The 12,577-nt window shown below is 36.3% G+C and overlaps 1 protein-coding gene across 6 annotated transcripts in view; it reads left to right on the top strand.

Moving 5' to 3' along the window:
* Positions 1 to 12,577, top strand: part of WDR7 (WD repeat domain 7) — a 366,979-nt gene that overhangs the window by 160,399 nt on the left and 194,003 nt on the right. For all 6 annotated transcript variants that reach the window (XM_082416400.1, XM_082416401.1, XM_082416402.1 and 3 more), the window contains one exon: positions 557 to 670. In XM_082416400.1, coding sequence (XP_082272526.1) covers positions 557 to 670 — 114 coding nt within the window. The remainder of the gene's footprint in view (positions 1 to 556; positions 671 to 12,577) is intronic.

Below are 12,577 nucleotides of genomic sequence, written 5' to 3'. Positions count from 1 at the left end.
CATCCGTGTACATATATATGTATAAAGCAATAGAGCACACATGAATATTTTGTTCATTAATTTCTGTTTCTTCCTAATTTTGGTGAATATATTGTATTTTTTTTTAACATATTGCATTTGCATCCAGTAAGTAAATTAAACGGTTTAAGCGTTTTGGTCCACCTTTTTTTTTTTTTTATAAATGTATTTATTTTATTTATTTATTTTTGGCTGCGTTGGGTCTTCGTTGCTGCGAGGGGGCTTTCTCTAGTTGCGGTGAGCAGGGGCTACTCTTCACTGCGGTGCACGGGGCTTCTCATTGCTGTGGCTTCTGTTGCGGAGCACAGGCTCCAGGCGCGGACTTCAGCAGTTGTGGCTCGCGGGCTCTAGAGCGCAGGCTCAGTAGTTGTGGCGCACGGGCTTAGTTGCTCCGCGGCATGTGGGATCTTCCTGGACCAAGGCTTGAACCCATGTCCCCTGCATTGGCAGGAGGATTCTCAACCACTGCACCACCAGGGAAGCCCCACCTTTCTTTTAGTTTTTAAAAACTAACCCTTGTGCTTCCCATTTGTTTTAGCTGGGGTCTCAGCAGAAGCCATGCAGACTATTACCACTGCTCCTGACGCCTCGGGGCCAGAAGCCAAAGTCCAAGAGGAAGAGCACGACCTTGTGGATGATGACATCACCACTGGTAAGCATGATATCTTTAACGTCCAGTATTGGAAAATGCTTTTAGGTCGTTTACAGTGGGATTAAATATGTTGATGGAAAGGATGGAAACTTGCACTGATGGAGTGTTTAGTTTTTGATACCCTTTAGTGCCCTTTTTGATATTGAAGTAGAAAGAAGCAGACTGTTTATTTGGTCCAGGTTTGCTCATTGTTGCTGTAACAATGAACCTGCTAGCTGTGAATTTCATTTTCTGGGAACCTTCTAATTCAGAGGCTAGGATCATTACTAAAGCCTTGGAACATGTAGAGGAATACACTTATTGTGTTATGAAAAGTTTTGCAATTGTAGTAGGGTAAACTGAAAATATCGAAGTTGTAATAGCAATTTATGCAACACAGGCTACATGAGGAAACTTACAGATACTCTTTGTACCTATACTATAGAAATGAATGCTGCTGTTTCAAATTACTTACATTGTTTGGGTATTGAACATTCTTATCTGTATTATTTATCACATGATCAGGCATAAGGTAAAATTTATGAAAGCCATACACTGCATATGTTCAGCCTATCTTTTTATAGGCTTAAAGCAGTTTCAATTACTGGATCTCCAAATGCATTCAGCTCAATTTCTTTCAATGCACAGAGGATTAAAACAACCTAGTATAAATATTTTTATTGGTATTAAGAATGATAAACTCTTATTTTTGGTGCAGATGGTTGAAATGTAAAATCTGACCATATAAATCTACAACTATTGTGAAGCAAGAAGCATTAACTTAATAGTAATCAATAATTTGAAAAGAAGCATGCCCAGTAAATATCAGTAAAATTTTTAACAATAATTAAAAGGAGGGAAAAAAAAATACCAAAGGGAAGTTGTATTCTTTTTTCTCTCCGTTTTTCCTTTTAAAGCTCTGTGTAGCAGATTCTTTACTGTTACCACCTGACTGCCCTTAAATTTCTTTCACTGGGAAGAAGTTGAGGGAGCCTTATGATCTCCCTTGAAAATTTACAAAGCCTATATTTAAAAACCTATAGACTTGTGCCACTGCTGCAGATAAGTGGTTGACTACTTTGAGGAGCATCTGGTTTTCAGCAAAAATGAGATGATGGTGGTCGCTCTTACTTTTTTTTTTTTTTTTTTTTTAAATAATTATTATTTATTTATTTTTGGCTGTGTTGGGTCCTCGTTTCTGTGCGAGGGCTTTCTCCAGTTGCGGCAAGCGGGGGCCACTCTTCATCGCGGTGCACGGGCCTCTCACTATCGCGGCCCCTCTTGTTGCGGAGCACAGGCTCCAGACACGCAGGCTCAGTAGTTGTGGCTCACAGGCCTAGTTGCTCTGCGGCATGTGGGATCTTCCCAGACCAGGGCTCGAACCCGTGTCCCCTGCATCGGCAGGCAGATTCTCAACCACTGCGCCACCAAGGAAGCCCGCTCTTACTTTTTAATGTATCAATTCATTGATTTAAAAAAAAAAATCATCCACCTTAAATGTAAATTATTTTGCAAACTTCCAACTTTGCTGAAAGTCATTTGTACTTCACAATTATGGAACTTGTTTCAGCAGCTACTAGAGGAAATTATTTCATTTACAGATTTTTAGAAACTATTTCTTTATTCAGTTTTCACTGCTTTTTAAAAAATAATGCTATAGATATGTTTTGTTATTCCCTCTAAATTTTAAAGGTTTTCTTGTCTATAAAAAGTCGTGGTTTAAATAATAGAAAGAAGTTGCCTTTGCAGTAGTAGAATAGCTCAATTTGCATTCCAGATTAAAGCTGAATTTTTGAGCTCTCGAGTAAGTATTATTAAATCAGTACATTGAAATTTTGAATTATGCTCTGCCGAAGTCACGAGACAGCATTATAGCACATGACTGTGTGCTTACGTTATTGTTAAAAAAAATCAAGAAAAAATGAAAAATCTAGTTTGGAGAGTCAGTTAATGCTACATAAACTATATTTTAAATCTGTAAGAGTTCAGTTAAATGTATGTGATGTATGGCTTGTATCAGTTGATTTACTCATTTCATGCCATGAGTACTAGAAGGGAGAATGCTCAATATCCAAAGAATTTAAATAATGAAAAAGGCTTCCTTAACATGTTGTCAGAGCAACTAGCATGCTGCAGCCTGTAGATCGTTCAGGTTACCTTTAGATTGTGTGACTTGATTAAGATGTGGTATAGATTTTTGTGACGGTTTAGAAGAAAACCATATTTCTTTTTATTGACTAGAATCCTATATAAATTGCATTATGAAAAATATGGTAGGTGCATTGAGAGAAACCTGTTTCAAGCAAAATAATCTTATTTTGGGATAACCAGCATTGTAGAGCACAAGAGGTACTACAAAAGGGAAAACTGGCCAATTTAGCCGTTCACTTTGAAAAATCTGATTTTTCCCCTGGCTGTTTAAAAGGAATTCCTCTAATAATCTCACCTCAAAACAAATAGAAATTATATCATGACAGATATTTGCTTGTATTTTGAATGAATTCTTATTTGAATGCTATAGCTAGGCTAATATACATAGTTGTATTAATTTAATTTTTGTAGTAATCTGGGGCTTAATTCTTCAATTAACTGAATTCAACAGCTGACCAAGATAGCAATTAAAATATGAAGTATAATTTAGTGCTTTTGCTATAGGCAGAATTTCATATTTGAAATCTTTCTTTTGAGTAAGAGCAAATGAGGTATGAATATTGTCTTAACGACACTTGGATCTGAGCTTGGCAGTCTTTGTTAGTGTTTGCCGTATAAAAGTAAAGAAGCATGGATAAAGCTGTGTAAGTGTTGGCGATGATCAATTGGAACTAATTAAATTTATTTGAAATGAAGAGTCTTAACTGGAAGAGAACAGCTGGAAAAACTGGGAAGAAAAAAATTGAGTCTTGATTGAGACAATTTAAACCTTCACCCTGTCATTTAAAAAATATGCTGCAGCTTCTTTCTAAATCTCTCTTTTGAAAGCTAGTATCTATTGATCGGCTCTACAAAGTAATGCCAGTATGCCTTGGTCAACACACACCCTCGGTTGTACTTAGCATTCCAGCCTAAGGTTTATCAGATTCTTTCCTTTAACCAAATGTCTTAAATTACATATCAAAGCCATATTAGCCACTTTCACAGATTAATACTGTTTTATGTAGGAAAAATAATAAAACCTATTGCTAATTTTTAAAAATATTGTATAGTATGCATGGGAAATATATTCCCCCCTCCAAGGGAATTGTTTCAGGTTTTGCAATACTCTGTATATTTAAAATCTATTTTAACAACAATAGTAGTGTTTTCTTGAAAGTAAAAAGAACGATGTTAAGATTGTTTCTAGATTATTTATCATTTTAGAGTCACAAGAATATTATTCTATACCTGTGCATTTGCTTTTGTATGTGTACTTTTATTTTTGGTATTGCAATTTAAATGCTTATGTAGATATATAGTCAGTATTTGTAAATAACGTTATTTTCATTATAATATGAAGAAGTGATAATTATGTTAATGGAGTAAATCTCACTAAAAACTGATAGACATAGAAAAAATTTTAGATAAATCATAATCTGTTTTTTTAAGGTAGACCTTTTAGGTGAGTTTGTTAATTATCTTTATGCAGTTTTCACGGAGGTACAGGATGGCGTCCTGTGTGAGGATGAAGCTGTACATCCCCTAAATGTTGCATTTTAAAACATCCTCCCTTAATATCAGGTTGAAAAGAATATTGGAAGGGTTTCACTCACAAACCTGTATGGAGCCCTTTAAGAAAGTCACTGTATTCTCCTGTGGGTCATACTACAGTGTCCTACCCCTTGTTCAATATGGCAAGGGCACAAACTGACCATATAACAGTGATAAAGAGTCAGGAGCCACTGACATTGTCAAAAAGAGACAACTTGGTACTAGATCAGCAGCACAGTGGACAGATTCAACTGCTCACAACAAATGCAACGATGATACATGGATTTGGATGGGTGTGTTGACTCTATTTGTTGTATTTTTTGTAGCATTTAAATTTAATTTATAAAAACAAAAGATGAGAAATGCTATGGAAAAAGAAAAAATAGAGAAAGGTAAGATAACTTGAAAGCACTATCAATTGTTAACTTACTTTGTACCAACCACTTCATTCTTGACACTAATAACGTTTCTTTGAAGTGTGTTCTAGTATTTGTCCAGATACAGAGATGAGGAAACAAGCTCAGGGGAGGTCATGTTCATGGGACTGAAAATGAGTCCTGCCTGACTCCAGAGCTGATGTGTGGGCTTGAGCACCACCCCACACTGCCTCATAGTCTCCAACTCGTTGAAGTTTGGCATCTTTTCACTTTCTTTTGAAATGGGAGATGATGTCACCATCCACCTTTATTGCTTACCATAGCGAGCATAAGCCTGATATTTGCCGGCTATCTTATTGTCTAGAAGGCAAACTTGTTATTCTAAATTTAGAGCAAGAGATTATCTCCCTTAAGGGGAAAAATCAGTACGTATTTGTTCGTTAAATGTTCTTTTAAAATTTGTTCTTTAAATTATTTAGGACTGCTCTGATGTTAAGACCGTAAATACAGTTAGTGCTCATTACTAAACAGTTATTACATACATGTAAAATGAAATTTGTATTGTTCTGTCTAGCTTTTTGAAGTCACCAATATAAAACCGACACCTTAACATAGATTCACACAGCAAAGTCAACATTTCTAGTATATTAAGTTAGAGCTGAAAAGCACGTCTTGTCTGAGACTAAATATTGATCGATTAATTTTACCATTTACTGAGGCTCTGTTCATAAAATGTTTATACATTTGTTTTGACTGAAAGATAGAAAATTCATCCCGTTAAAGTAAAGATAAGCTCTAAGGAACAAAATTTAGGGCATTATATATTCAGAAATCAGAAGCACTTTCTTAGCAGAGAGACAGAGGCCTTATAATTCATAAACTAGAATAAGACTTTCTGCATTGCACCATTTCCCTTTCTCATTCTTTAATTTATAACTGACAGTCTAAAAACAGTACAGATCTATGTGAATTTTAAATCATTTGTTTTAAACTGTTACCACTACTCTTGTGATTGACTTCAGAATGTTAGCTACTACAAAATATGAGTTTACTGTTATGAAGATTTGGGGTGATTATAAATGACTAGTACCGCGGTTTACTTACCATGCAGTTTTCTGTTTTAAGAAAAATAAGTGTGAATTTCATAGTTTTCTGAAATACGTCTTCCAGTAATTTACCTTTGTATACATTTTTTTTAATCTGGGAGAAGAAAATGTAAATTAAAATATTTTTTGCTGTTTAGTGTTTAATACTCAGTTTTAGTTATACGTTGATAGGATGTTAAGTAGACTATTTCTAAATATGGTATTTGAGAGTTGGCAGGAATATTAAAATACAGCCCAAAGTATGGCTTTTTGTCATTCATTTTCTCTTTTCATAGTTTCCACTCTGGGTGATTGACTTTCCCTTTTCTTTGGTTTTAAGTACCACATCCATGTTAAAGACTATCAAATCTGTATCTCCAGCCTAGGCTTGTGTTCTGAGTGTCAGATTAATATGTCCTCCTGCCCAAATGTCCCATAGATACCTAAATACCAAGTCCAAAGTGAGCTCATATTTATTTCTAAAACTCATCTCCTTTTATATTTATATCTCATAAAAGGCATCACTGAGGGTACCATTAACTGCCTAATACCCCGAACCAGAAACCAAGGAATAATCCTGGCTTTCTTACTTTCCAACAGTGTCCACTGGTAGTTGGTACCAGTTCTTGTAAACTATACCTCTTAAACACCTCCCAATGATTTTCCCCTTCTCCATTTCCACAGAGAATACCTACGTCCAGACTTTAATTTTTTCTACTTTGGATTATTATTATATTCTCCGGTAAACATCTTCCTGTCTCCGTTCCCTCCCCTTCCAGTTCGTGTCTTTCATTCCTCTGAGAGTTTCAGAAGCCAGTTCATCACCTTTCACCCTCATTAACTGCTGCTTAATGGTTTCCCATTAATTATAGCGCAAAACCCAAACACCTTAGGAGATATCTAGGGCTCTTCAAATACCTGACCCCTGGCTCTAGCTTCAATGGCTGCTGTAGCAATACTGAACTTAGTTTCCCCAGAGTACCCTGCTGTTTCATGACCCTTACTTTGCCTGTGCCCCTCCGTCTGGCTGGTCTGCTCTCAATTCTCTCACATGTGAGGTGAAGTTCTGAGAGTTCTCTTCAAACCCAGCGTGAGTGTCACCATCTTCCCGAAGCCCTCCTGGACCCCCTTATGTAAGATCTCCCAGTTCGTTGTATGCATTTCGGCTGTTGCACTCTGTAACACTGTTAAGTGACCGTTTACTTGTCCTCTGTGAGTCACGTGTGTGCATATGGCTTTTACCTCTGTGTATTTCTAGCACTAAAACAGTGCCCTGGTCCATAGCCTCCTCTCGGTAAATGTTTATTGAATGAATGATTGAATTAGTGAAGCCATATGATCACTCATTTCAAAGAGCATTCCTTATATACTATATATTTATTTATATATATTTACTATTCTTATGTAACATATATATGTATCTCCCTAACCTCCGCACTTCTCCTTAGTGGGTATTCAATGGCTCAAAAAGTGTTTGTAACAGATCCGTGAAGGAATATAGGCTTATTTCTGGATAACCTATCTCTTGACTTTGTGAAAATGGGATTTGGAGAAGACTTAGGAGCATAAGCAGAGAAACAGACTCTTAGGACTCTCAGAGAGTTCCCTTTTTGTGGCCTGCACTGACCAGACAGTGGCAACGTGCTTATAAACAGTGGTCTGAGTTGTCTCTTGAGACACACTTTTCCCTCTGGGTGTGTCTCTCCCGTTGCCCTGGGAGCTGTGCCACCTCATTTCTAGGCTCAGCTCTGTCAATGAAAACCAAAATCTCTTGTGTTTTTTCTGGAAATAGAGGTACCAGAGTAGCTGTTATCCAAGAGATCCCTCTGGGGCTTGGGGCGCCACCGCTGGAGAAGTAAGTGGCTTGTATGGGAGTGGGGGAGAGATGGGGAAGTGGGGAGATGCTCACGGGAGGGAGAGAAATAGAGTTTTTCCGGGAGGCCTGACACTTAACCACACGCCACTAAAGAATGAGAGTGTGGAGTCCTTTTATGTGATGGTGCACATAGTGTTTTTGTGCCATTCCCCCAGGTGCCTGCAGTCAGTCATTTAGCACTACGAAAACTTGCTTTTTATTGTCCATTGAAAATTGCAAGTTAACATACCCAGATTTATTGTGTTTAAGCTTATGTTTAAAAGCTTAGCCTGGGGTGACTTGCCTACAGAAAAGCACAAAAGGAAAAGAGGCAAGAACAAGGACAAAAACATGGCTAATAAATATCGTTAGAATCTTCAGTTTCACTTTAAAACTATTTTTAGATTCTTATAGGTGGAAAATCTGCTTAATATCAATGTATTCTGACCAAGAAAGTCTTGGTTATTTAATTCATTCGAATGAATTAAATATCATAAAGAATCAGAAGTGCTATAACATACATTACTTCAGATAGCTGTTACATTGGCACCAGATCTTTTATAATGATATTTTCTAATAATAGCACTTTTATTTTTTTAATGTGTGTGTATTGACTGCATATAATACTTAGGCAAGGGGTTGGTCAGGTAGACAGTAATTGATACCATCTTAGAAACCTGTTCTAAAATAACATATGTAAAAATCAGGAACTTAATAGCTATCACAACAGCTCATTAGTATTTACTAAGTACCTAATAAGTATCAGGCTAGGCTCTTTTTAATCCTCACAGCTCACTGTAATTGTCCTCATTATTGCTCCTGTTTTACAAGAGAGGAAAATGAGGCATAGACTAACTTTCCACATAAAGGCCACAGATAGGAAATGGCAGAGTCAGGATTTGAATCCAGGCCATCTGCCTCTAGAGCTTGTGCTCTTAAATGGAAGTAATTATCAAAACCAGATCATTTAAAAAATCATATAAGAACAAAAAGAAACATATATTCATTATGGCATGTCATTTTCTCTTTGTGTGATATAGAAACTTCTATTTTAATTTTTAACATAGTACAAGGAAATATTCAGAATGTGTAGAAAAGACATGCTGTTTTCTTAAAAAATAAACATGGATAATTAGTATAGGAGGATAATTCTACATATTTTCTAGATAAAATTAGGATTATTTTATGTTTGTATAAAACCACATACATAGTTTACACTAACACATACACAATATTAGAACATAAAAGCTTAAGGTTTGGTTTTTGGATTTAATAGTGTATATATTTTTTGATAGACTTAGACTCAATAGAAACAAAAAAGAAATATTTAGTTGGATAAGAATGTTGTAGCTGTTAAAAAATAAAAGCCCTCCATGGGAGTGAATAACCTTCAGGATGAACTTAAAATTTGGCCTTTTGTGAGCTGTGTAATAATACCTCACGGATAAGAATGAATTTCATTAGATTGTGGCACACTATTATATATCTGTATATTTCATGAATTGCCCTTATAATTGATATCAAACCCGTATGACCAAAAGTTGTAATTCACAAAAGTAATGACAGCAATGTCTCATAATTCACAGACTTTATGTCATACCTGTGAATGATTACTTTTACGTGCAAGCCATGTTAAAGGGCAAAAACAGGTTTTAAAACGGATGTGGAATTTTGAAGAGTTCTTCTCCCTGATACTTCCTGGTCACTTTTAGTACACAAAAGGATAAACTGACTACTATGCTTGAATTTTCCCATGATTTCTTGGATTAAAATTAATTGTCATGCATAAAGGCCTTTATTCTTAATTTGGAATTTTAAATCATAAGTGGAAGTTAGTATTTACTATTTGAGGTGAAGACAGTCATAAATCTGAATGTATTTTCTCCACATGATGTAATACACTAGAAAGAGGAGTCTTCCCTCACAGGTAGGATAAAATCAAGTGAGAATATTTACTCTTTTTTTGGGGGGAGGGGGGGATTATGGTATATCTTAAATAAAAATGCGTGAATTAAATGAAGTAAACCTAATTTAAAAGGATTCAGAGAAACTGAATTAGCTACTCTCTCTTTGCCTTTTTTGTATATACATATTTTTTTCAGTGTCGTTGGTATCCTCTGAAAGAAGTGTGAGAAATATCCAATTTGATTCAACAAAACATTAATATGCACCTTGTATTTTTCTATCAGCACATTCTGGGGAGGATTTAACAGAGGAGGCATCCTAGTTGAGAAGCTGAAGGTGAAATTTTAGAGAGAGGCTATATATTCACACATAGCTCTACACACACACACACACACACACACGTATGACATACAATACATGTACCTAAGACAGACTTTAGGTAGGAGAGTTCAGAGCACTGGGGATTAGGTAAGGGTAGGAATTGCATTTGAGGTAAGCCTGCATTTGTGACAGAGGTGGAGAGACACGGGAAGAAAAACTTTTGAGCTAAAGCTGTTCGTTTAGAACTTGGTTTGAAATGAAGGCTCTGTGGAGGGCTGAGAAGAGTGGCCGGGCTGGAGCTGATGGCCGGGCAGTACCGTCCAGGATGGAGGGTCTACTGTCAGGTCAGGTGTGTTCATGTAGAATGTGGCAGATTCTACATCCTGTGCTATGTGTTACTTTAAAGCAGGGCTTATTATTAAAGGGATTTATGATGTTGATGGTGTGTATCGGCTTCATGCCCAATGTGCTTAATTCTACTCCCATGGTTTTTCTTTTCATTCAACAGTTAGTTTTGATCACCTTCTAGGTATTGAGTACTTACTAGTTGTTGAGTGTAGGGTGGAGTTTATGCTTCAGAGGGCAACTGATGACTGGTTGTGTTTATTGTTTGTTGGGAAATTTTTACCTGAAGAACTGTTATTCATGAAGGTATAATAACTCCTGTTACTGTGAGGCAAAACTTACATTTCATATGTATGTCTAAGAGTGAATCCATAGAGTTCATGGAAACAGAAAAACAAAGTGAAATCAGCTGGATGAAAAGCTGGTCTGCAGTAGTAAATATGTAATTAGAATATTTTTAGAATAAATATGGTTACAGCATAGGCCCTGATAGCTCATCCTCTGTGTTCACATTTCAGCTTCCCTGCTTATTCACTGTGTGGCCTTGTGCAAGTTACTTGACCATGCCAAGCCTCAATTTTCTCACCTGAAATCTGAGGATAGTGAGATTGTTAGAGGATTAAATGAGATGATGCATGTAAGCTTCTTAGTAGAACAATTGGCACATAATAAGTGCTCGAGAAATATTATATGCCCCCTCCCTTCCTTCCCCCCCCATTACCACCATCATCCTTAAGTGATTTGCTTTAATAAATAGAATAAATGGTTTGTAACTAACTTATAAATTAGTTCTTCCTGATGACTTGGTGATGTTTTTCTAGGTAGTTTGATCATCACTCCCAGGGATATAAAATTACTAGATAAATTTACACTTTATAGATAGAGAAATAAGCTGCATCCAAACTTCTGTGCATATTTTTAGAAATTCCTAAAAACTGGTTCATGAAATATAGATGAATTATTATATTTTCTTAAACACTTTTATATGGCTTCTTTTACCACATTTATTGTCTGAGTTGAATCTGACTGAGAAGAGTGAATCATTTATAAAATAGAAATAATGACAGCTTGAAAAGATACTTAAGGTAGCTAAGGGAGAGTTAATTTGCATATTCAAACCCATGTTTGGCCAGTGGTGATCAGTGAGGGATGGGAGAGAGACAGTGATGCTGAAAAGCTTTCTGAGGAATCTGATGCAGCCATTGAGCTGGGAGTCACTGCTAGACTTAGGAAAGCATATTTAAAAGACGATAAAACTAACACAACATTGTAAATCAACTATACTCCAATAAAAATTTAAAAAAAAAAGGCGATAAAATGTAAAGGATTAAAGGAAGTCTTCACATACTGTCATTAATAGTCTTGCCAAGAAAGAAAAAGGAGAAACATTTAATGCAGCTGTCATACTTGCAAAGGATGCTTATGTTTTAGCTGAGGTTTTTAAAAGGTATGTTCTAGATGTTTGGCAGGCTCATGTTTTACTTCCCAGGCTGGCTTGATTTCTCCTCCCTAGCCTGTTTCCCTATATCACAGATTTGTACAACTGGGTGAGATTTTGGAGGTAAATTATTGAAAGGTATAGAAAACCAAGTTAACAACAGCAACAAAAGATAATTATTAACTGCACAGAAGAAAAAAAGAAGTAGTACTGAAAAAGTTATCATGATTGACCAACCACATGGTTAAGCTGTGAGTAGCGTGCACATCTTCATGAAAATGTAAACATTGATGATGATATCATAGTTTTAATAGGACTTATGATATGATAAATTGGGAGGCAGAGGAAGAAGGCAGAAGACAGATTGTGTGTGAATGTGGTGTGTGCATGAGTGAATCTGTGTACGTGTGAGAGTGAATATGGGGGGGCGGTGTGTGTGTGAATGAATGAGACACATGTAAGTAATATGTGAAGGAGAACCCAGTTTTCATTGACTGTAATGGGGAATCATAAGCCTAAAGACAAGATAAGCCTAAAACTGAAAAATTAGAAGTAGCAACACGGGATTTTCTAAAAGAGCCCGAAGTGGTTGTTTTGGCAGAGCGGAAAATGGGGATGGGATTGAGGGGCTGTTGCTTTTTTATACTAACTTGTGGAACTGTTTGACTCTTTAAACAGGTAGAGTTTCATGAAATAAAGACTACATTTAAAAGTAAAAATAAAAAATTTAAAAACTAGGACAAGGGAGCACATAACCAAAGGTAATAGTGAAAAGTGACATGAAATGATGTCATCAAGTCTAAGCCAGAATGAGCTGGAAACAAGCAGTGTGTGTTTCTGCCCACCCCCCTTTCCATCCTTTTTTCCCAGCTGTGTTCCAAAGAAGGAGAAGACGAGAGAGAGAGAGAGAGAGAGAGA

The sequence above is a fragment of the Balaenoptera physalus genome, assembly GCF_965194825.1.
Source record: "Balaenoptera physalus genome assembly, chromosome: 12".
Taxonomy (NCBI): domain Eukaryota; kingdom Metazoa; phylum Chordata; class Mammalia; order Artiodactyla; family Balaenopteridae; genus Balaenoptera; species Balaenoptera physalus.
Note: the sequence above shows the minus strand (reverse complement) of the source record. Positions and strands in the feature narration are given on the sequence as shown.